At 39.4% G+C, this 26,260-nt stretch overlaps 1 protein-coding gene across 2 annotated transcripts in view; it reads left to right on the top strand.

The window, feature by feature from the left end:
• The window catches only part of hibch (3-hydroxyisobutyryl-CoA hydrolase), a 102,879-nt gene that overhangs the window by 53,785 nt on the left and 22,834 nt on the right, over positions 1-26,260 (top strand). For both annotated transcript variants that reach the window (XM_031892663.1, NM_001016188.2), the window contains 3 exons: positions 7,194-7,339; positions 13,282-13,368; positions 22,743-22,801. In XM_031892663.1, coding sequence (XP_031748523.1) covers positions 7,194-7,339; positions 13,282-13,368; positions 22,743-22,801 — 292 coding nt within the window. The remainder of the gene's footprint in view (positions 1-7,193; positions 7,340-13,281; positions 13,369-22,742; positions 22,802-26,260) is intronic.

Genomic DNA, 26,260 nt, shown 5'->3' with positions numbered 1-26,260 from the left:
CCGATTGGAAAACGAACATTTTGCGACTTTTTCATATTTTTTGTGATTTTTTCGGCGCCTTTGCGACTTTTCGGAAATTGTCGCGACTTTTTCGTTACCAATACGATTTGCGCAAAAAAACGTGAGTTTTTCGTAGCCATTACGACTTGCGCGAAAAAACGCGAGTTTTTCGTAGCCATTACGATTCGCACGTATCTTGTCGCGACTTTTTCGTATTGAGCGCTTGTAAGCGGCGGGCGAAACTTTCAGACTTAGCATGATTTTGGAAGCCTCCCATAGGACTCAATGGCACCCTGCAGCTCCAACCTGGCCCAAGAAAAGTCACCATACTGAAGCTTGAATGAATCCGAATGTTTCGTACTCGGCGCAAAAGCTGCGAAAAAGGCGCGACTTTTCACGCAAGTTTTAACGCTACGAAAAAATCACCAGATTTTGCGCAACATTCGGAATGGCAACGAAAAAGTCGCAATAATTTTCCGAAAAATCGCCAAATACCGATCATTACGAAAAAAACGCAATCGGACGCATTCGGCCCATTCGTGAGTAAGTAAATGTGCCCCATAGACTAACTTGTACCTCAAAAATTGTAATTTATTTTATTAAGTGTCCTTGTGGCCTCATGTACATTGGAAAGACTATTATATCTTTTAGGGATCGAACGGCCAATTATTGATCGGCCATCCACTCAGCTTTGGCCACTGGAAAGGCGGACACTCCAATTGCTGCACACTTTATGAACTTTAAGCATTCGATGGCAAGTCTACGCTCCATGTTTATTGACTATATTCCTCCACCTGTGAGGGGTGACTATGACAAACTGCTGCTAAAAAGGGAACTGCAGTGGATTCATACACTCAATATGATTAGTCCTTTTGCTTAACTGGATTGATTTCTTACTCTCCCTTTTATTTACCATGAATGAATTTACAATGAAATCCTGTCTTGAAACTGTGGCTACTTTATCTGCTTACGTTGGACAAAAGTTACTTTCTTGTTTTGTCACGTTTCTAACTATGCTACAGAGTATCTGAATCTGCACAGGCTGCGTTATTGATACTGCATCCTTTTGTTTCTTTTCTTACTAAATCACTTTCCAGTGACACACTGTAGGCACGGTACTCACCTCCAGCCTTTATGTATCTTCCAATTTTGATACTCAAAGCCTGTATGCACTTTTATATTATGTTATTCCTACTTTTGTAGGAATACAAACTTCTATACATACTTCTAATACATACTTCTATAATTGGTGCTACACTCCCTCTATATATTAAATTTAGTGGGCATAATTGGAATGCTATGCTGACTAACAGGGCACATACTGTGTTCCTCCATTGCTAAGCGAACGAGCCCATATTCTTTGAGTATCATTTATGCAGCGCCTACACATATGGTGCGCAGTATATCACCTATATATAATATTGTGAGAGATGCAATGGAAAAAATCATTATTTGGTGTATTTCCACCAGTGTTGAAGGTAGGATACAAGTAGCACCAGGTAAAATGCCTGGTTTTGCAGCAGGTGATGCTGTGTATGTTACTGGCTTGGGAAAAGCCAGATGATTAGGTCCTTGGAGTGAATGAAGGGAGAGTAGGAAAGACCTTCAATTCCGTACTCCGCTTAGTATTTTCAGTTGGCCAGCTGTAGGGAACCGCTTGATTAGGCTGCAGGTCAGCAGCAAATAAAAGTGCTGTGTGATAACACAGGGGGTTGAGTTGGAGGTTGATTCTTGACTCAAAAGGTCACAGAGCGGGCACAGGGCAGGAAGGCTGCCGGCCTGTGTTAGGAACTCCCAGAGGAGCTGGGGGGTGCCTCCTGCCACTGGACGGAGCAGAGGGAGTCGTTACCAGGTGGATGAGAGCTGAGAGGAGTCAGCAAGGCTTATGGTGAAGCCTGAGTGAGAAAAATGTGTGACTTATGGGGGTATTCCATTTCTGTCATAAGATATGCCATGTTAAAATAGAGATGGCCTTTTCACTTTTTTTTCGATGTATAATTGCACAAAATGCTGTTTTATTATTGGGGTGTCTTCTGGACAAGAAAAGTGGGTTACCAATACATATTTGGTATTGTTGGATTCAGCAGAATTGGAGCTTTTACAAACAGTAAAATTTTTGTATGTTAATGTAATCATTTTTTTTAACATATTTCACTCAAAAAATGTGTTAAAACTCCAGAAAAAGTAAAAAATTTTATTACAACGTTCAAGCCCAATTCGTTCCAGAAAAAACAATATATAACATGCTTTATTTCATGTAGGTTTTCTTGTCAAGAAGCAAATGTAATGAGTGCAAAATGTCTAAAAATGGCTTGGCAGTAGATGTTCACTTTTGGGACAAATGGGCTGACAGTGAAAGGGTTAACAAGCCTTCAAATAACTTGCCCACCAAGGATGTCAAACTTACAGGCCTATAATTGCCAGGCTGAGATCTTACTCCCTTTTTAAATATAGGAATGACATATCCCTAGGTACCATACCTGATGAAAGCGAGTCTGAGAATATCAGAAACAAAGGCCACTGTAAATATGACCCTAGCTCTTTCAGTACCCAAGGGTGTATTCCATCTGGCCCATGTGCCTTGTTTACATTTATCTTGTGTAACCCTTTAACCCTTTCACTACCAGCCGTTTTGGACCAAAGTGGAACTGCCAGACAGTTTTTGAACATTTTGCACTGTTTCACTTTAGGGGCCTTTCCTCGGGGGGACTTTTAGTTTACCCAGGAAAACAATATAATGTTTTTTTCAGGACAAACTAAGCTTTCAAAATACGGTAGAATTTTGGTGTAATTCCAATTCTGTAACAAGATATAGGCCTCTAAATGTCTAAAATGTTTTTAAAAAATCATATTTTTCATAATATAAACACACATACCAGATTTTATGCACAAAAATACAACTGATTTGGAAAGTCCCATGTCTCCTGAACGTGCCAATACCAAATATATATAGTTTTATGTAGATTTCTCACTTGTATAGGTCAAAAACTCCCAGCAGTACGCTACCAAATTTCCAAAGCACTGCTTCACAAAACTGCATACTTTAGATTTCAAGGCCAAAACTTCCAGTAACAGAAGGTTTATCTTTCTGGAAAGAACAGATTCTGGGGAATCCAGAATAGGCACAATTGTCTGTCTAGTCCAAACTATCGAGTCACAATGCTTTCCTAAAGTTATAGGTTTTTATCAAAATTTGTGAAGTTTTTAAAAAATCGCTTCAAAGCTTCCAGTCTATAGTATCTTATCTCCTACAGGTCATAAAGTAACCAAATAAAACACCCTAAATATGAATGCCAAGGGTCCACTGAACAGTTTGATGCCCAATATGTTTAGGTTTACCTAAGTATGTGTCATGTAGGGGCCCCAATGTGAACATACCCCCATATGATCTATCATTTCTGTCATTCCAGCTCCTGCAAAATCAACACATTTACATCATTATATGTGGGATAAAGCTAGTGAAAAGTAGGTTCACCACAGAAAGTCATATATTTTTGGAAAGTACACATTCCCCTGAATTCAAAATGGGTACCCATGTTTTTCTACTCCAAAGTACCAAGCTACAAAGCTTTCCTAAAGCTGCCAATTTTGATGACATTTCCAAAAATCCCCTCAAAACTTCCACTTTGCAGCATCTTATCTCACACATAGCATTAGGTACCAAGACAAAACACCCTAAATTTGAATGCCAGGGGTCCACTGAACAGTGTGATGCCCAATATGTATAGGTTTACCTAAGTATGTGGCATGTAGGGGCCCCAATGTGAACATACCCCATATGATCAATCATTTCAGCAAAATCAACACATTTACATCATTATATGTGGGATAAAGCTAGTAAAAAGTACACTCACCCCAGAAAGTCATATATTTTTGGAAAGTACACATTCCCCTGAATCTAAAATGGGTACCCGTGTCTTTCTACTCCAAAGTACCAAGCCGCAAAGTATTTCTAAATTTAGCAATTTTGATGACATTTCCAAAAATCCGCTCAAAGCTTCCATTTTGCAGCATCTTATCTCCCACATAGCATTAGGTACCAAGATAAAACACCCTGAATTTGAATGCCAGGGGTCCACTGAACAGTTTGATGCCCAATATGTATAGGTTTACCTAAATATGTGGCATGTAGGGGCCCCAATGGGAACATACCCCCATATGATGTGTAATTTCGGAAAATCAACACATTTACATCCTTTATGTGGAATAAAGCTACAAAAAAGTATGCTCACCCCAGAAAGCTATATAATTTTGGAAAGTACACTTACCCCCGAATCTAAAATGGTACCCATGTCTTCCTATTTGAAAGTACCAAGCCGCAAAGCTTTCCTAAGTTTGCCGATTTTTATGATATTTCAGAAAATCGCCTAAAAATGTTGCAGTTTGCCGCATTTATCTCACACAGTTTCTTGCATACAAAGGCAAATCACCCCAAATAGGAACACCTTAGGTCTATTGAACAGTTTGATGCCCAATATGCAAAGATATACTAAAGTCTGTGGTATGTACTGACCCCAAAATGAAAATGGCGCATATGGATTTCTCGCCTGCTAACACACAGAGCCCCCTGTCAGCATATTATGTGCTGTAACACCCCCAAACTATACAGAAAAACCCAGAAAACCATATATTTTTGGAAAGTACACATTCTGACAAATCCAACATGGATAAAGAGTCTTTTCTACACCAAAGTACCAATCTGCAAAAATGAATGGTTTTTATGACATTTCAAAAAATCGCCTAAAAATGTTGAAGTTTGCCGCACTTATCTCACACAATTTCTTGCGTACAATGACAAATCACCCCAAATAGGAACACTAGAGGTGTACTGAACAGTTTGTGGTATGTACTGACCCCAAAATGAAAATAGCGCATATGGTCGTCCTGTGCAGTCCTGGTGAGTGGGCGGCTCTTGGGGGGGGTCTGCTGCTTGGAGGGGGCCCTTCTCGTTGCCCAGGGGGCTGTCATCTGCTGCTTCTGGAGAGAGAATCTTTATCTGCCAAACGACGTACAACGCACGTCGGTGGCAGATAAAGCCTTTTCCTGCAACGACATACGCCGTAAAGGGTCAAGGCACAAAAAAAGTTTGTGTATACACGTGTGTACATATTTAATAGTTGTGTGACAGTGTGTAAGTGTGTATATAAGTTTATATTAGTGTGCAAAATGAAAAAAAAAAGTGCTAAATCAGGGGTAGGGAACCTATGGCTCGGGAGCCAGATGTGACTCTTTTGATGGCTGCATCTGGCTCACTGCCAAATCTTTAATAAAAAAATAACGGGGGCGTGGCCTGCGCTCACCGGATAGAAGACGTGTTCTAAGCCTTAACACGTCTTATATCCGCCAAGCGCAGACCACGCCCTCCTCAGCATCGCATCCGGCATCCTTGGCACCCACCCTACCCTGCCCTTGCGCTCGGCGAATAGAAGACGTGTTCTAAGCCTTTGAACACGTCTTCTATCCGCCAAGCGCAGGCTACGCCCTCTTCTGCATCGCATCCGCATCCTCGGGACCTACCCTACCTTGCCCCGCAGCATCCACGGCCAAACATATTGTATGGCTCTCACGGAATTACATTTTAAAATATGTGGTGTTTATGGCTCTCTCAGCCAAAAAGGTTCCTGACCCCTGTGCTAAATTGTGTGCCATATGTAGGTATAAATGTGTGTAAGTGTGTAAATACAAAAAATAAAAACACAATTACCTGTCCAGAAGCAGGGATCGCATGGCTGGTCGTCCTGTGCAGTCCTGGTGAGTGGTCGGCTCTTGGGGGGGGCGGAATACAGAAACCAGGAAGCAAGCAGCAGACGAGATCGCATCTGCTGCTTGGAGGGGGGCCCTGACACGATTGCGTCGCAGGGCCGACATGACAGCCCCCCTGGTTCGTTGCCCAGGGGGCTGCCATCACTAAAAACTCTCTGCAGAAGTGGCGCATGCCGCTTCTGCAGAGAGAATCTTTATCTGCCAAATGACTTATTAATGGAATAAACTGAGAACAGTAATGATTTAATATCATTTTAAATGACAACCATTTCTGCTCTGTGTTTTTAGCAGGAAACATAATGCCCCAATCTATGCTCTGAAGTGCTGCCCTTAAGGAAATAAAATTTGCTTTTCTAAAATTCAGTGTCTTTGTTGCCCCAGTGTAAATTTGTTTCCTGCACCAAACATCAAATGAAATAACATTATGGTCACTATTACCCAGAGGTTCAACCACTTGCACATTTGCTATAAGTTCTGGACCATTAGTGATCACTAGATCCAATATAGCATGGTTCCTGGTTGGCTCCTCAACAACTTGTGACATAGAGTTGTCATGCAAGAAGTTTATAAACTTGTTCGCATTTACTGTCCTGGCAGTACTATTGCTCTAGTCAATATCTATTTGCAACAGGAGCTGAGCCTCCTCCTTTTCACTTACATTAGGGGGTCTATAGCATACCCCTACCATTAATTTGGTAGATTCTTAACTATCTGTGAGAAGCTCAACCCATAAGGATTCAGCTGCCTCTGTTACTCACTTACTCTTTAATATTTGCTTTTAATTCCTGCTTAACAAACAGACACACTCCTCCTCCTTCTCTATTGCCCCTGTCCCCAGCGCCGGATTTCAAATCCGAGCGCCCGGAGGCCACTCCGCTCAGCCGCCCCCTGCGCATGCGTGTTTGCAACTCACCCAGCGCACGCATGCGCAACTTACCCCCAACCCCCCCCAGCGCACGCATGCGCAACTTACCCCCCCAACCCCCCAGCGCACGCATGCGCATTTGTGCGGGAGAGGTCCCCGCTGCTCTGTATGGGAGCAGAACTTCGGTGCGGCGGGGCAGCATGCCGCCCCTAAATGTTTGCCGCCCTAGGCCCGGGCCTTTGTGGCCTTGCCACAAATCCGGGCCTGCCTGTCCCTCCGAAACAATGTATAACCCCCAATATTAACTGCCCAGTCATGCGACTCGATCAAGTTTCAGCAATGCCAATCACATCATATTTCCGCTCCAACACCAGCACCTCCAGCTCTCCCATTTTACCAGTCAGACTCCTTGCATTGGTAAACACACATATTGATTGTCTTTCTAATTTGCCCAGGGTGTAATCCTAATTTTACCCAGGGTGTAATCCCTATAAGTGTGTGCCTCAGCCTTTTTCTACACACATATATGTCAAACTTTTCTACAATATTTAATTTTGTTACACAGGGCTGTTTCCGGATGTTGGAGGAGGGTACTTTTTGCCTCGACTTCCTGGGAAGCTCGGCTTGTATCTTGCACTTACTGGATTCCGATTAAAGGGAAGTGATGTACAGAAGGCTGGAATTGCAACCCACTTTGTTGAATCGGAAAAGGTATCATAGTAATCATCTAGGTTACATAGTAAGTTAGTTTGAAAAAGGACACACCCATCAAGTTCAACCTTTTATGCCTATAAACAAACTGGCATAACAAATTCCCTTCTGAAGCCTCTCTAATTTGCCAAAGAGGGGAAAAAAACTCCTTCCTGACTTTAAGATGCTAAAATAGAAATCAGGAACTTTTATAGTGTATTATTTTAAATATACTTTAGTTAATACCCAGTGTTATAGAAAAAGCCAAAGTGTCCTTTTTATATTCCAAACAGATAGTGTGTAGAATCAGATGTTCTATGGGTTCATGCTGTTATTGTTTATCTGAAAGCCTCCACCATTAAATAGAAGTGCTTACAAACCAATGGTTTGAGATGTTGGATCATTAAATTAAGCAGATCTCTCCTTTTTTCTAGCCTCTCAATTCTGTTTTCTTTCTCTCATGATTTCTGAATTAATTTTTTACTGTATCCTAGTTGAAAAAACATATCTGAAACATAATCTAGCTGTTTGTTCAAATCAGATGGATTAGAACAATTCTTCTTTAGTCTACAAAATTGAGCGTACGGAATATTTTTTAGCTAAAGTGGATTATCATTTTTGGTACTTAGGACATAATTACATACATCCACCTTTTTAAAATAGATTTTAAGATTCCACTTACCTTCATTTATATATACTTCTAAATCCAGAAAATGTATCCCTGATAGACTGTGGATAACGGTGAAATCTAAATTCAGATCATTCTTATTAGTAAACTTACATAGTTTGGATTTACTTCCTTGCCACAAAAATATAATATTATCTATGAGGAGACTATATTATGTGGTTCCCAGTATCCCATAAATAAATTAGCATAGCTGGGCGCGAATCTCGTTCCCATGGCGGTGCCCCATAGTATTTCTTTCCAAACCAAGTAGCTATGATGTAATATATAGGAGATGGCTTCTATTACAAATTCTTTTTGACTCCATGGTAGAGTGTCATCCTTTTCCAAATAGTAAGAAACCACTTTTATTCCCTGTATGTGCTGAATTGATGTGTATAATGCTTTCACATCTAATGTACATTAATAGGTTTCTTGGTTAGGTTTTATAATTTTTTGTTAAATTCTGCTTGTTGGATTTTTTGTCCATTCTTCTTGTAGTTCCCTCAAATCCTTTTTTATTAAATCATCATATAGTTAAATATATGGTCCCATTTCTTCTCTTCATATCATATTCATAGATTCAGATATAGTAATTAGAACCAACAAATTAATAGAAAGCAATTCTGATTGCAATAACTTTTATAAGGCAAAAAAAAAAGAGCAAAACAGAGCTTGAACAAAGTAAGCATGTAGAGTGGAGCCCATGCCTCTAAGGAAGCTGATTGGTCAGCAAAACATGTCAGGTGAGAGTGCAGGCAGAGCCATGTGGGGAGCATACACATCGGCAGGATCCTCCCCTGGAATGGGACAGTAGCCTTGCAAACTGGTGTATTTTATGTGACTGATCTCAATGGACAAAATGTAAGTGCAATTTGTGCATTTTGTGTGCAGCTGGGAGACTTTGAGGAGATTGGTAAGAGAAAACAATACTGAAAGACTAACACTCTCAAAAAATACTTGCTGTGTGACTCCAAGATGGCAGTCAGACCAGTCCCTGGATAAACTTGTACTAAGAGCTATCTTTTATAACCCTGTATTTCCTCACTTGCTAAAAAGTCATCCAACCCCTTCTTGAAGCTATATAATGTATCAGCCAGTACGACTGATTCCACAACTTCAAAGCTCTCACAAAAAAAAATTTCTTTCCAAATCTAGATAGAACCTCCTTTCTTCTAATCAACATGGATGACCACATGTCAGCTGGAAGGACCTACTAGTAAACATAATTATCACACCTCCCCAGTTTGAAAGTATTAAGAATAACTAAATACAAGTTTAACCAAGCTTTACTGAATATATAAATAGTATAGTCTTCATTAATAGAACATTAATTTTTACAATGCCGTAAATTATAAAAAAAAGTCAAAAAGTAATAATTTCCAAAAACTGTTCAAATTGCATTTTGTAAAGTAACATTTTTTTATTAACTGGTTCTTACATAACAGCACATAGCTATTTTGCTGCATAATAATAATAATTCAATGTTTTCATATATTTACTGTATCCTCGTTTATACTAAAAAAGCCGTTTTATTTCCACTGGCTGCTTCATAATTTACTGCATTAAAATTAAAATATTGATAGTCTTCATCATTTAAACATATGATTTTTTTTTTAATTCTGAATAAACACCTGGTGGGTTCCATGATTATTGTACCGTTGATAGAGATGAATAGCACATATAATAACCAATAAATAGAACAACTTTAAATACAGATATATAAATAATATAACAATTATTAGTGAAACACTTAATGAAAATCCAAAGAAATGCATCAATCTTACTAAAAATAGAATATGGAAGATATTATTTCCTTACAAAAAGTGTCCCAAAGCTAACATTCCTACATAGCTTTAGTTCCATAAGAGCAGATAACTATGAAAGTTTTCATTCATCCAGGTTGTGGTATATCTAGTATAAGTAAATCTAGAGCAACTGGACTTGTTGGGCAATCATTAAAGACGTCTATTCTGTGCAGCTTTTTTAGTTCAACTAACTGGTACGGAACGTCCTAGGTATATAAAATCTTTCACTAAATCACAAATGGTGCATTGTAACTCTTCAGAGAGTTGACAACTGAAATTTACAGAGGTTATAAATGCTGTGGGGTTACTTTGATAGGATTACCAAGGTGCCATGCAACTCATCGAGACAGGTGTGAGAGTTGCATGAATGAAGCCCCACTTAGGCCTATTGTTAGCAGCATCAATTAAGTGACTTCCAGCATTGCAAAATACTTTAGCCCCATTGGTAGGCAAAACAGTGCATCCCATTCAGAATGCCAAAGAGTTTATCACAATGATTTATGGAGTTAAACTAGAGGCAGGAGAAACAATGGTATCATATGATGTCACATCACTGTTTACACATGTTCCTACCACTGAGGCAATGGTAAGAACTCGACTGAAGCAAGATTACACCCTCGGCAGCAGAACAACAGTCCTAACCAAGCATGCTTCTTGCTAGACTTGTGCCTAACACCACATCAGACTGGGCTTTTGTCAAAACAACAGCAACTAAGCCCAACAGGAACACCAAATGAAATAACTGTACTGAGACACAGAGTAGCTGGATTGTCAGAGAAACTGACAAAGGAGGATTTTAAATACTGGTAAAAACTGGTACACGTTAAGAATCCAACAACAAAAGAAAAACATATTTAAAGGAGAAGGACAGGCAAAGTCACTTGGCAGTGCCAAAATGTTAGGCACCCCCAAGTGACTTTAATAGCCTAACTTTTACCCCAGGCTGGTGCCCCTGTTCAGAGAGGACAGCACCAGCCCGGGGTTGCTGCCAGCGCTTCCTCCTTCCTGTAGCGCTGCGCGTGCATGCGCAGTAGAGTGAAAAGCCGAACTTTAACAGAGAAGTCGGCTTTTCACTCTACTGCCCATGCGCCTATGTGTAACGCAGGCGGAAGGAGGAAGCGTATCGCTCCAGGTACCCCGGGCTGGTGCTGTTTTCTCCTAACAGGGGCACCAGCCCGGGGTACGAGGTAAGCGATTAAAGTCACTTGGGGGTGCTTAACATTTTAGCACCCCCAAGTGACTTAGCCTTTCCTTCTCCTATAAGCACAGTGTAGCGAGGAGTGCACAGACCTATACATTTGGGAGACAAAGCTTACCAAGAAATTGCTCAGCATACGAGGGCTAACTCTACAGGGGAAGACTCGGCTGTCTTTCTACACCTAAAAGACAAGGGACACTCCTTGGAAGACAGCAATGTTCGCATTTTGGACAGTGAAGACCGCTTGAATCGTCTAAGATGCCATTCATGTTAAGATGGAGAAACCACCCCTAAACAGAGGTGGGGCCTTCGACACCACGGGGCACAATTTCTAAGCTATTTTTAGAAAATTTGTTTTTTTTGTATGTGTAGATAATTTTCAGATTTATGAATGAGTTTTTGCCAGTACATGATTTTTCCTGATATTTTTTCACAAAAATATATTTTTCAGAAAAATTTGTATTTTTCTAAATAAACTCCCATAATTTGTGATTTATTAATGTTTAGTTAACTTTTTTGTCAAAAAAAAATTTGGCAGGTTTGATCTGTCGAGTATCATTGAGTCCTATGGAGGAATAGAATAGTCAGTGACAGCCTGTCCTTGACACATTTTCAAGCTGAAACCTGCTACAGAAATCTTGTGAAGCTTTAGTATACCGTGGGGTTTCATGATAGATAAGTAAGTTACTGATTTCTTTAGCTTCTATTATAGAAAGGACATCAGACTCACAGCGCTGGTGCCATGACCCACGCATGTACGCTGCTGGAGAAGAGAGGAGTGCTGTTGTACTTTGCTCGAAGTCCAGGGTCAGACTTTGCCAATGCAAAGGTTTGATCTGTCGAGTATCATTGAGTCCTATGGAGGAATAGAATAGTCAGTGACAGCCTGTCCTTGACACATTTTCAAGAGGAAGTTAATCAACTCATTGGTTTCTATTTCACACAGTTTCAAGGGGAAGTTAAATCCTATCATTGTTTTCTATTTCACAGACTTTCAAGGGGAAGTTAGTCCCATCATTGTTTTGTATTTCACCCAGTTTCAAGGGGAAGTTAATTCCATTATTGTTTTCTATTTCACCCACTTTCAACGGGAAGTTATTTTCACCATTGTTTTCGATTTCATTTTGGGAAAAATAAACAGGATTCATAAGAGCGAATGTCAATTTTTAGAAAAATTTGATTTTCAAAACGTAAATTTGACATTTTTGTACGACCAATAACAGCATTATCGTGATATATTATAAATACAACAATGATCGAGTTTAATTCAAATTTATACCATGTCAAGTTTATACAACTTTAAAGCACAGAAAAAAATGAATTTTAGTAAATCAGCCCCCACTTGTCTGCTACATACAATGCTATTCTAACAATGGTTTCAGACAACTTCACACTTCCATTTATGCAACCCCCACAAGTAACGTGTCTCTGTGAATTGCATGAGACCTTGGTAATTCTGTCAGCATTCACAACCTTTGAGTTTCAATTGTCACCCCTCTGAAGAGTTAAAATGCACCATTGTGACTGGGTTGGCAGAAGATTTTATATACAGAGGACTTCCCTTACCAGTTAGTTGAACCAAAAGAGCTCAAGTCCAATTGCTCTAGATTTACTTATACTAAACATAGTGGCAGATGCATCTGTATGACTTTAAAGAATAAGTAAACCTTTTCTTTTTTCTATTAATAAAATTACTTTAAACAGCTTCCCAGAATTGCCTACCTTTGTCACTCTGTTCTTTCTGACCTGGTTCCTCAGTTACAAGCTGCTCGATTCCTCTCCTTCCTTGTGCAGAGTGAATCTCCGCACCCACTTCCTGTTCAGGTCTCTCATTACATCAACTACCTGTAGTTGAAGTGGAGAGCCTTCTGTGCATGCCTGGAGGCAGCAGATGTCAGTGTGTGCATTAGCAGGGTTTTTTTTCTTGATGCTCCATCTGAGTTGAAATGGGCGCCCGTGCAAATGCGCATATGGGGGGGGGGGGGGGGGGTGTTTTGCCGCAGTGGCTACAGAGCATGCGCGAGCAGGGTGGGGGCGGTGAATGCGATTGGCCTTGGGGCGCCTGGATAAGAAATCCGGGGCTGTTGACAAGGAATGGTGATAGTTTTAGTCCCATAGATAGAGAGATGAGCTGCCAATCTGGCCAAAGAGGGATGATTTGGTAGCCACTATCTGTGTATGGTGGGCCACCTAAATTTTCATAAAGCTGTATTGTATGTTTAGACTTAAAGAATGTAAAGTGCTTTATTAACATACACAAATTATATACTTTGAAATGCTTTATTTTCTTAAGATTCCATCCCTTGAACAAGATCTTGTTGCCATGAAGTGCCCTTCGAAAGAGAACGTTGCTGATGTGCTGGATTCTTATCATAATAAGGTATTTATTTATAGCATAACTTTATTTTTTAAAGGCTAGCTATAATTTTAGAATAAAGAAAATGAGAACAAAGGTAAACAAAATTGGGTCAAAACCCAATTAAACATTATTTCTTTTCTGTGTTTCATTTGTGCAACATGAGCTGTAAGATTCAGAAATGCACCCCCACCCTACTGATTTTGTCTCTGTTCATTGTGTTTTGCAGGAAGTAGGGGAGATGTACTATTTCTAAAGTAGGCTTTTAAAACATTTTCTGCCCAGGTACAATATGAGGATATGTAACCATTTGAAAAAAGGAAAGCATTTTTAATTTGTAAAGAATAACTTAAACTTTTGTTTTAAAGCCCATAAAAAAACTCAAAATAGCCCCCCAAAATGACACACTTCTCTTCCTACATTGAGTCTGATGTCCTCCCTACTAAGCTGAAACCTGCTACAGAAATCTTGTGAAGCTTTAGTATACCGTGGGGTTTCATGATAGATAAGTAAGTTACTGATTTCTTTAGCTTCTATTATAGAAAGGACATCAGACTCACAGCGCTGGTGCCATGACCCACGCATGTACGCTGCTGGAGAAGAGAGGAGTGCTGTTGTACTTTGCTCGAAGTCCAGGGTCAGACTTTGCCAATGCTACACCCAAAAAACCCCAGTGGTCATTGCCAACCCAGATCGCTCACTGCTCCAAGTCAGGCTCTCCTGCCTTACCCCTGATTGCTGCCGCAAGTAAGAGGAAAGCGGCTCACACAGAGGTGCAGCCTCTGTATTTTCTGTATTTCTGAGAGTATTCTTAAATTGCTTAGTCTAGCTCTAGCAATACGAGTGACAGGAGATAACAGAGATATTATATTCTGTGCAAAGATTCTAAAACTCTAGCAAACAGAGTGACTCTTGACCCTGTGGTGTAACATCTTCCTACAAACAGGGCCAGATTTGAGGTCGCCACCTTTCCCCACCCACCACCTCTTTTGCCACATCATATGACTTCTTTGAGACAGCCCTCATCACCAAAGATAAACATTGTGAATATCTAGTAATGCTCTTTGGACTTTGCAGTTCCCATGTGGATTTGTGGCATCTTAAGAGAACTTTTTTGCAGTCTTTTAATTTTTTTAATTTTCATTCCATTTGAGAGTTACTTAACTTAAAGTTGGAGTCACCTGTTGGAGAATGCATGGTAGCATCTGGCTTTAGTTTCAGTGACAATACAGAACAGCACAGTTCTTTTGAAATCACAGTGATCACTCTGGAGAGTGGTGTCTACCTTGCTAGGTGTCCCCACTAGAGCCCGTTTCTCAGTTGGTTCAACTGCCAGTGCCTCAGCACCCCCAACCCCTGCACTCACAACTTGTTTTTGGGGTCAGGGACTGACAGCCCATACCAGGGTTGAAGTCGGGCCAATGAGGAAGCTGGATTCAAAAAGTCCAGTACACAGTTTCCAAGGTGTTAAACAAGTCAAATTCAAGCAAAGGAGTTTGGAAGGAGGCAATCAACATAGTCAGGAGCAGAGCAGAGAGTAAAAATCAGTAGATCAAGCAGAAATAAAAGTTTAAGCATACCAAGGAACTTTCTGAGAAAAGACCTATATTCAGGCAGGGAACCTGGGTCTTTGTGTCCTTTTAACTTTGAAAAGCGCAATGACGTCACGTGCCAATGCGATGCTACATGGTGCACTGACATCGTAGACTTGCAGTTATGGCACCACATGACCACATCTAAAATTTAGTCTCTGCTTTATACAGTTGTCTCAGCAATTTAATCTCAAACCATGTTATGATAACTGTTCAGTTAATACTCGCCATGCAAATGCTAGAGATTAATTTGGTAATATTGGGAGAATGAGTGTCCGCAACATTGAAGGTCTGACACAGTGCCCAGCCTGCCACATGTATGCGGTTGTGGAACAACTGTTCCAAAGTTCAAACCTCTGTTGTGGATGGGAGCGAATTGCCACTTTAGAGGGTCGTGTTAGAGCCCTAGATGAACAAGTTGCAACACTGTGTTCGATTGACAATCTTGAGAGGAGTCTCTTGCTCACTTGATCTAGGCTCTTAGATTAAGGAAAGGTCCTCCAATGTCATTTTTTCTGCAATTTTGCTGGTGCCACGTGCAAGTTTAGGGAGACAGCGGGAGCTTAGGGAGCTAAATGTGTGACTAAAGTCTTGGTGTAGGAAGGAAGGTTTTGGGTTCCTAGACCACTGGGCTGACTTCTTTGGGGTACAATATATACAGCCATGACAGATTGCACCTCAATGGAAGGGGGGCCGCTGTGCTAGGGGAGAGAATGGTTAAGAGGCTGGAGGAGTGTTTTAACTAGACAAGGGGGGGGGTTGGTGAGCGAGCTAGAATTGTATGGGAAAGCTAGTGTAGATGGGGCAGTGGGATTAGCAAAGGGTCATGAGGGAAGAGTGAGGGGGTATATAGTTTATCAGATAAGGAGCTTCCATTGTTACAAGGGAAACAGACTAATATTTCCCTTAGCTCTAACTCTCCGTTAGCTAATGTAAATATCAGAGTGAGAAGTAGTAATCTCCGCTGCATGCTGGCTAATGCACAGAGCTTGTTGGGTAAATTAGGGGAGCTGCAGGCTGTTGCATGTACTGAAAATTAAGATTTTATTGGTATCACTGAGACCTGGTCGGATTAAAAATGCGACTGGGCTGTGAATTTAAATGGTTACACACTTTTTAGGAGGGACAGAGGGATTAAAAAGGGTGGAGGGGTTTGTATTTATGTAAAGTCAGATTTAAAGTCATGTAGTAAAGACATTACCAATGAAAATGTTGAATCTCTTTGGGTAGAAATTTCAGCAAGGCTAAAGGTTACAAAGGAAATGATAATTGGTGGATGCTATAAACCGCCCTGTATAAGTGAGGGGGATGAGGCCCAGCTGCTATTGCAAATGGAGGAGGCTTCACAACAAGGTCAAGTTGTTATTATGGGGAACTTTAATTATCCGGACATTCACTGGAGTAATGGGGTGGCTAAGTCAGAAAAAGCTAGTAGGTTTGTAAATATGCTAAATGACAACTTTTTATTTCAGGCAGTTCAAGAAAACTGAACTCATCTCTAACATTTGTGTGGGTGAGCATTTAGGGACCAGTGATCACAACATGGTCTCCTTTGAGATAATGCTGCAGAAACAGCTCTATAAGGGATTAATTAAAACGCTCAATATTAGACATGCAGATTTACCAGTATAAGGGCATCTCTGCAATGTGTCAACTGGGAAAGGCTTTTCATAGGATTAGACACAGAAGGAAAATTGAACATCTTTAAAACATTGCTTAGAAAGTATACACAACACTATATTCCCCCTGTAGGCAAGGAGAGGCATCGCAAAGCAAAACCTTAATGTTGAATAAAAGTGTTAGTGTTGAGGTTGGTAAGAAAAAACACGTTAGCTGGTACAGCAGAAACTTTCATCAGGTACAAGGAAGCAAATAAAGCATGCAAAAATTGTTCAAAATTTTTAACACTTATTTTTCATCTGTCTATACATCTGAGGAGCCAGCTAAGCTAAGGCTTCCCTTTTAATACTCCCAGTTCTAGTAATATGGCTACTGATGCATGGGTCACTCGGGAGGGAATTCAAAAGAGACGAACATGTAAAGGTAAACAAAGGTCCAGTACCGGGTGGAATTCATCCTAGGGTATTAAACGAGCTTAGCACTGTGATTGCTAAGCCTCTTCACTTAATTTTTCAGGATTCGTTGAGGTCTGGCATGGTGCCGAGAGACTGGCTAATTGCTAATGTGGTACCGTTATTTAAAAAGGGATGCCGTTCTCAGCCTGAAAACTATAGACCTGTTAGTCTGACATCAGTAGTAGGAAAGCATTTGGAAGGGGTAATAAGGGATAGGGTACTTGAATACATAGCAGTTCACAATATTATAAGTTTGTGCCAGCATGGTTTTATGCGTAACAGATCTTGCCAGACTAATTTAATTGCATTTTATGAGGAGGTGAGCAGGAACCTTGATGCTGAAATGGCAGTTGATGTCATCTATTGGACTTTGCTAAAGCGTTTGATACAGTACCTCAATGTAGGTTTATGATCAAATTGAGGAATATTGGCCAAGAGGATAGATTGGACCAGTGTTTTTAGTGGAGTACCGCAGGGGTCAGTCCTTGGCCCTTTGCTTTTTAACTTGTTTATTAATGACCTGGAGGTGGGTATAGAAAGTACTGTTTCTATTTTTGCTGATGACACTAAATTGTGCAAAACTATAAGTTCCATGCAGGATGCTGCTGCTGCTTTACAGAGCGATTTGACAAAACTGGAAAACTGGGCAGCAAACTGGAAAATGAGGTTCAGTGTGGACAAATGCAAAGTTATAGACTTTTGTAGAAATAATATAAACACAAGCTATCTACTAAATGGTAGTTTGTTGGGGGTATGCTTTATGGAGAAGGATCTGGGTTTTTTTTTTTAGATAATAAGTTCTAATTCCTGGCAATGTCATTCGGTGGCTACTAAAGCAAATAAAGTGCTGTCTTGTATAAAAAAGGCATTGACTCAAGGGATGAAAACATAATTTTGCCTCTTCATAGGTCCCTGGTAGGGCCCCACCTTGAGTATGCAGTGCAGTTTTGGGCTCCAGTCCTTAAGAAGAATATTAATGAGCTGGAGAGACTGCAGAGACTAAACTGGTAAAAGGGATGGAAGATTTAAGCTATGATTTTAGACTGTCAAGGTTGGGGTTGTTTTCTCTTAAAAAGAGGCACTTGCGAGTGGACATGATTACTCTGTACAAGTACATTAGAGGGGATAATAGGCAGATATGGGGTGTTCTTTTTTTCCCATATAAACAATCAGCGCACCAGAGGCCACCCCTTTAGATTAGAAGAACGGAGCTTCCATTTGAAGCGGCGTAGGTGGTTTTTCACGGTGAGGGCAGTGAGGTTGTGGAATGCCCTTCCTAGTGATGTTGTAATGGCAGATTCTGTTAATGCTTTTAAGAGGGGCTTGGATGAGTTCTTGAACAAGCATAATATCCAAGGCTATTGTGATACTAATATCTACAGTTAGTATTAACGTTTGTATATATTGTTATGTATGTATTGGCATAGATTGGTAAGTATAGGTTGTGTGTGCTGGGTTTACTTGGAAGGGTTGAACTTGATGGACTCTGGTCTTTTTTAAACCCTATGTAACTAAATATGTAATTATCAGAGTCAAAAGAGCATCTTTCCTAGTAGGTTCCTGAACTACCTGAAATGTAAAAAAAAGTTGGCATTTAGCATATTTACAAGCCTTTTAAATTGGATACAGGTATGGGACCTGTTATCCAGAATGCTTGGGACGTGGGGTTTTCCAGATAAGGGATCTTTCCGTAATTTAGATCTCTATACAATAAGGCTGCTAAAATCATTTAAATATTGAATAAACCCAGTAGGATTGTTTTGCCTCTAAAAAGGATTAATTATATCTTAGTTGGGATCAAGTACAAGTTATTGTTTTATTACAGAGAAAAAAGGAAATCTTTCATTTTTAGAAATTAGAATTATTTGCTTATAATGAAGTCTTTTCTTTACTTGGCGGTTTGTACAAGGAGACAGCAAACAGTCTTTAATCCTAATAACTTCCTTACATCTGAGTTAAGCCACATAGAGTGGTTTTAGAAATGTCTTTCCTAATTTAGTAATAATTTAGTACAGGTATGGGACCCATAATCCATGATGCTCAGGACCTGGGGCTTTCTAGATAAGGGGTCTTTTCGTAATACGTATCCCCTACCTTAAATCTACTAAAAAAAATTAAACAGTAATTAAGGATTGTTTTGTCTCCAATAAGGATTAACTATATCTTAGAATTATTTGCTTATAATGGAGTCTATGGGAGATGGCCTTTCCGTGATTCACAACTTTCTGGATAATGGGTTTCCCGATAAGGGGTCTGATACCTGTATTTTGAATGATAGCCATTTCTGATCATTTAATAGCAAAATACCCTAAAACATAAAAAGAATTAAAAATAACTTGCAGTATTATGCTGCACCTTGCTGCCTTAACCCTTTTACTGCCAGCTGTTTTGGTCAAAGCGGAACTCGTATTGTATTACCCAGGAATACAATATATCGTTTTTTTCAGAACAACCTAAGCTTTCAAAATATGGTAGAATTTTTGTGTAATTCCAATTCTGTAACAAGATATAGGCTTCTAAATGTCTAAAAATGCAAAAAAAATCTAATTTTCCATAATATAAACACACATACTAGAAACAAAAATTATTTTGAAAGTCCCATGTCTCCTGAACGTGCCAATACCAAATATATATAGTTTTATGGAGATTTCTCACTTGTATAGGTCAAAAACTCCCAGCAGTACACTACCAAATTTCCAAAGCACTGCTCCAGAAAGCTGCATACTTTAGATTTCAAGGACAAAATTTCCACTAACAGAAGGTTTATCCCAGAAAATTGTACATTTTTGGAAAGAACAGATTCTGGGGAATACAGAATAGGCACAATTGTCTGTCTACTCCAAACTATCAAGTCGCAATGCTTTCCTAAAATTATTGGTTTTTATCAAAATTTGTGATTTTTTTTAAAAATTGCTTCAAAGCTTCCAGTCTATAGTATCTTATCTCCTACAGGTTATAAAGTAACCAAATAAAACACCCTAAATATGAACGCCAGGGGTCCACTGAACAGTTTGATGCCCAATATGTATAGGTTTAGCTTAGTATGTGGCATGTAGGGGCCCCAATGTGAACATACCCCCATATGATCTATCATTTCTGTCATTTCAGCTCCTGCAAAATCAACACATTTACATCATTATATGTGGGATAAAGCTAGTAAAAAGTAGGCTCACCCCAGAAAGTCATATATTTTTGGAATGTACACATTCCCCCGAATCTAAAATGGGTACCCATGTCTTTCTACTCCAAAGTACCAAGCCGCATAGCTTTTCTAAATTTAGCAATTTTGATGACATTTCCAAAAATCCCCTCAAAGCTTCCAGTTTGCAGCATCTTATTTCCCACATAGCATTAGGTACCAAGATAAAACACCCCGAATTTGAATGCCAGGGGTCCACTGACCAGTTTGATGCCCAATATGTATAGGTTTACCTAAGTATGTGGCATGTAGAGGCCCCAATGTGAACATACCCCCATATGATCTATCCTTTCTGTTATTTCAGCTCCAGCAAAATCAACACATTTACATCATTTATGTGGGATAAAACTAGTAAAAAGTATGCTCACCCCAGAAAGTCATATATTTTTGGAAAGTACACATTCCCCCGAATCTAAAATGGGTACCCATGTCTTTCTACTCCAAAGTACCAAGCCACACAGCTTTTCTAAAGTTAGCAATTTTGATGACATTTCCAAAAATCCCCTCAAAGCTTCCACTTCGCAGCATCTTATCTCCCACATAGTGGTAGGTACCAAGATAAAACACCCTAAATTTGAACGCCAGGGGTCCACTGAACAGTTTGATGCCCAATATGCATAGATATACCAAAGTCTGCGGTATGTACTGACCCCAAAATGAAAATAGCGCATAAGGATTTCTCGCCTGCCAACTCAGCTTTTGCACACAGAGCCCCCTGACAGCGTATTATGTGCAGAAACCCCCCCCCTCACTATGCAGAGACCTCCAGGAAACCATATATTTTTGGAAAGTACACATTCTGATGAATTCAAAATAGGCAAAGTTATTTTTGTACACCAAAGTTACACCTGGCAAAGCTACGCTAAAAACAGATTAGGGATAAAAGGGATAAAATGCGATAAAACCACAAAAATTGTGCAAATCAGTGAAACAACAAAATAAGTCACATGACAGTGTAATTAGTGGTCAGAATATCTGATCCAATAGTCACGCTGTCAAAATAAACAGTTTTTAGGTAAAAGAAACTAAAAACAAAGTGGCAAAATGAAAAAAAAAAAACAAAAAAAACCAAAGTGTTTGTGTATACATGTGTGTACATGTGTAAAAGTTGTGTTATAGTGTGTAAGTGTGTATATGAGTGTAAATAAGTGTATAAAAGTGTGAAAAATGAAAAACAAACAAAAAAAAAAAAAACCAGTATGGGACACGTCGTTGGCATTTAAGCCCTTTTACTGCCAGAATGAATGCTTAATCAAGCTACATCCCTTTTTTCCTACTACTTTGGTGTTTTACAATGCTGTTGATTGATTGTACCCATAAAGGGTTCAATGCACAGTGAGACTACTTAAATTGGGACTCTGACCTCTGAGACTCTCTGTGCAATAATATTTTTATTGCTGTTATTGTTTTGATTGAATCTTAGTTATTTTGTTGCATTGTGCACTGTTGTTGAATACTTTGTACATCATTAGCAATAATATACTTGGGTAATCCTAGGAATAAAAGGCATTAAACTGTGCAGCAGAGCCCTGATGTGGGCTGCGCATCTGCTGCTCCTACCTTGCGCCTTAGAATGACATGTAAGGTGGGGGTGCATGGGGAGCATGCTAATGTTCCTCTACTCATTCATTCCTTTAGATTTAAACATGGATGAATTTAAATCAAATTGATAGGCTAGTTTAATTGATTGAAAATCATCAAAGATCACCTAGTTAAAATGCCTGCAGAATTATTTGGACAGCTACAGCATGTGCTGTCATGTGAAATAGGACATTGCTTATATTAGGCTTTTTAGAATAGTGGCAGGCAGGGTTCATTCAAATAGGGTTCTAGAAGAGATGCAGAGGAGACTGTTTGCCTGCCAAAATCATTATTTTAATAAATAAAAGCCAGATCTGACCACTTAAGAGAAGGTTGCCTCAACAGCAGTCAGGTACAGTACAAAGGGCAGATCGTCAGTCACAATACAAATCACACCAATAATGCAGCATATTTATTATAGTGTGTATGTCAATATCACTATTGATATTGCACATAGCAACCAATAAGCAATTCGATTTTAATGGTCACCTACAAGTTAAAAACCAAAAGCAAAGATCTGATTGGTTGTTGTGGACAACATCACCGGAGATGTTGGCCTACACACTAAAATAAATAAGCCCACTTGTGAAGTCTGTGACTGATGATCTGCCCATTGTAGTGCACTGGAATGCTGTTGTGGCAGTTGCATCCTATCTTCTACAGAGCTATGTGCTCTGGCTGCCACACTATTCTAACAAAAGGAATTTCTCTTTCACACAGAGGATACTAACCAGTTCAATCCTCCAATGTTTGCTGCCTATAGAAGGTCTACTAGCACAAGTCTGAATGTCCAACACTGGCACAATGATGGAGGATTTCTTCTCTGCCACTTTTTAAGCCAGACTTTGCCACTGACAGACTTTAAAGTGTTACTGAGCAACTGTGTCCTTAGTCACAGAAATACACAACTTCAACTTAGCCATTATTAATCTTACACCATTTATTTTACAGAGTTATGCTGCTCAGGACAAGCCATTTGTACTTGCCGAACATTTGGACAAGATAAACAGGTAGAAGCCAGCAATGTATTTACTGACTATGAGCCAGTCAAAATTGTTTCTTAAAAAACCCTATTGTTTTTGTGCAGACAACCAAAATATCCCATTGGCCATTACCTTTTATGCTCCTTCTTGATGCATATGTTTTACCACAGACACTATTCATAGTAAATGCATTGTGTAGTAACCTAAATTTGCCTTACAACCAGAGATTTACTTTAATCCCTGTAGGGGAAATTAAGCGTGGGCAATAAAATGTCCCATTTGCTATAGCTATTAAACAACATTGTTTAAAGACACTGCAGAAAGGGACAGGAGAATAATTGCAATAGCATTTAGAAATAATTTCAAACCAGTAAAAATTGTTTTTTAATGTATATTGGAAATATACACATTATAGGGCCGATTCACTAAAGTGCGTTAAAACATGAGTTATTTATAGCATGCGTTAAAATTTTTATTGCGTCTAATTTTTCGCGACGATTCACTCAAAGCATACTTGCGTTAATTTACGCACGATACTGCTTGCGTTATTTTAGTCGCGAAGACTATTTTTGTGCGGTATTTGACGGAAGGAGCGCTAATCAACGCACCGCGTATAAATAGTTGCCGCGTGCGAAAAAACGCACGCCATGTTAGCCATACATGCCAATACTTATGGAAAATTACTGTACTGAAAATGACCATTTCCCTGCAAACTGGAGGCTGCATCACTCTAGGGCCAACACATACTTGAATAAATAATACTGCAAAGTCCATATAGACTAATGCGATATTTAGCTCGTCTAAGTGTTTGTGAATCATGCGTTAGTGTTATTTTGGCGCGCAAATTAACACATGCGTTAAAATGAATGCATGTGGTAGCGCGAAATTTAACGCATGCGATGTGCGACTTAACGCACGTGGTAATACTGTAGTGAATTGTGCGTTAATTTTAGCGTCTATTTTAACGCAAAAAAGCGTACGATAAAAATTAACACACTTTAGTGAATCAGCCCTTATGTTCTTTAATTTGTTGGCGGAACATTGACTCATTGAGTAGCACTTCTGCCTTTTAGTGCTGGGGTCCTTAGTCTAATCCCAGCCAGGGCACTGACTCCCTGTGTCTATATGGGTTTCCTCTAAGTGCTCTGGTTTCCTCCCACAATCCAAAAACTTACAGGCAGGTTGATTGATTTCTGAATAAATTGACCCTGGTGTATGAATGTGATAGGGACTGTAAGCTCCTATGGGGCAGGGACTGCATTGTGGAAATATGTCAACTCTATATAAACACAAGGAAATAAATAAAAACAGATTATGCATTTGGTATTATTTATTTACAGACAATGCTTGTTCTATAGATAAGCTACATTGCAGCAGTGAGCAGTACAGCAGCTACCATGCATTTATAAACATCCCTGCAGAGAAGGAATATTCTTTACATATTGTAAGCTGTCTGTGGTAGAGTTATAGGAAAACGTTATATCTGAGATAATTTAGGCTACATACAGAATTACTCAGTATTTTATTACTAAACTTTCTATTCAGATCCTTCCTAATTTATATTTGTTTGTCATTCAAACCCTCGTAGCAGCCAGATAAGTGAGTAAATATAAAAGTATATCATTGTAAAAGGCCATCATGACCCATAAACCATAGCATGGTATATTTATCAGTAAAGAGAGAACCTAAAGTTCAGGGATATGATTCTCTATTCATTTTTATTCAGCAGTTAGCACAAGATGGTGCCATAAGTTTATAACAACACCATCAACTGGAAAGGTTTTCTTAGTATGTCCCACAGATGTGTAGCCAAGTTACAGATAGGCTGGTATACTGCAGTCCATGATATTGTTCTTTCAAAGATCAAGAGTCCAAGGGTTATTACTGGGAAGAATGGTGGTCTCTGGTCTCCCTTCAGTAGTGGAATATGGTTCCTTTTTTCTTAGGGTGGTCTAAAATAACAAGACCCATTATGCAAGTCCCTTCCTCGTCCTATGTCTCCCAAAACTATCCACTCTCTTGGCACTCTCTTGGCATAGCAGATAACAGACTATGTATATAGCAGGGAGGAATAGGCAGGTAGAAAGTGGTAACACAGAGGTGGTGCACAGAAACAGAGCCTCTGTTGGCTGTCTGAGAGAAGCAATCTACCTTGGCGGAACTCATTGCAATGCAACTCATAACATAAACACAAACTTGACCACAGTACACAAGAGCCCTTTAACCCTTTCACTGCCAGCCGTTTTGGACAAAGCGGAGCTTCTACTGCCAGACAGTTTTTGAACATTTTGCACTGTTTCACTTTAGGGGTCTTTCCTCAGCGGGACCTTTAGTTTACCCAGGAAAACAATATATCGTTTTTTTTCAGGATAAACTAAGCTTTCAAAATATGGTATAATTTTTGTGTAATTCCAATTCTGTAACAAGATATAGGCTTCTAAATGTCTAAAAAATGAAAAAAAAAATATTTTCCATAATATAAACACATACACCAGAAACAAATATTATTTTATGCATGAAAATACAACTGATTTGGAAAGTCACATGTCTCGTGAACGTGCTAATACCAAATATATATAGTTTTATGGAGATTTCTCACTTGTATAGGTCAAAAACTCCCTGCAGTACACTACCATATTTCCAAAGCACGGCTCCAGAAAGCTGAATACTTTAGATTTTAAGGCCAAAAATTCCACTAACAGAAGGTTTATCCCAGAAAAGAACAGATTCTGGGGAATCCAGAGTAGGCACAACTGTCTGTCTACTGCAAACTACCAAGTTGCAATGCTTTCCTAAAGTTATTGGTTTTTATCAAAACTTGTGAAATATTTTAAAAATCGCTTCAAAGCTTCCAGTCTATAGTATCTTATCTCCTTAAGGTCATAAAGTAACCAGATAAAACACCCTCAATATGAATGCCAGAGGTTCACTGAACAGTTTGATGCCCAATATGCATAGGTTTACCTATGTAAGGGGCATGTAGGGGCCCCAATGGGAACATACCCCCATATGATCTGCAATTTCTGTAATTTCACCTTCTGCAAAATCAACACATTTACATCATTATATGTGGGATAAAGCTAGTAAAAAGTACATTCACCCCAGAAAGTCATATATTTTTGGAAAGTACACATTCCCCCAAATCTAAAATGGGTACCCATGTCTTTCTACTCTAAAGTACCAAGCCGCAAAGCTTTCCTATGTTTGACGATTTTTATGGCATTTCCAAAAATCACCTCAAAACTTCCACTATGCAGCATCTTATTTTCTACAGGTCATTAGGTACCAAGATAAAACACCCTAAATATGAACCCCAGAGGTCTACTGAACAGTTTGATGCCACTGTACATAGGTTTATCAAAGCACATGGCACTTAGAGACCCCCCAAATATACCTTGTGCACACTAATTTCATGGCTTATCTTTACCTAATTCATAAGCACATGGCAGTTTTATGAGGGGTAGAAGCTGCAGAACTGTAGGGTGA

The sequence above is a fragment of the Xenopus tropicalis genome, chromosome 9 (genome assembly GCF_000004195.4).
Source record: "Xenopus tropicalis strain Nigerian chromosome 9, UCB_Xtro_10.0, whole genome shotgun sequence".
NCBI lineage: Eukaryota > Metazoa > Chordata > Amphibia > Anura > Pipidae > Xenopus > Xenopus tropicalis.
Note: the sequence above shows the minus strand (reverse complement) of the source record. Positions and strands in the feature narration are given on the sequence as shown.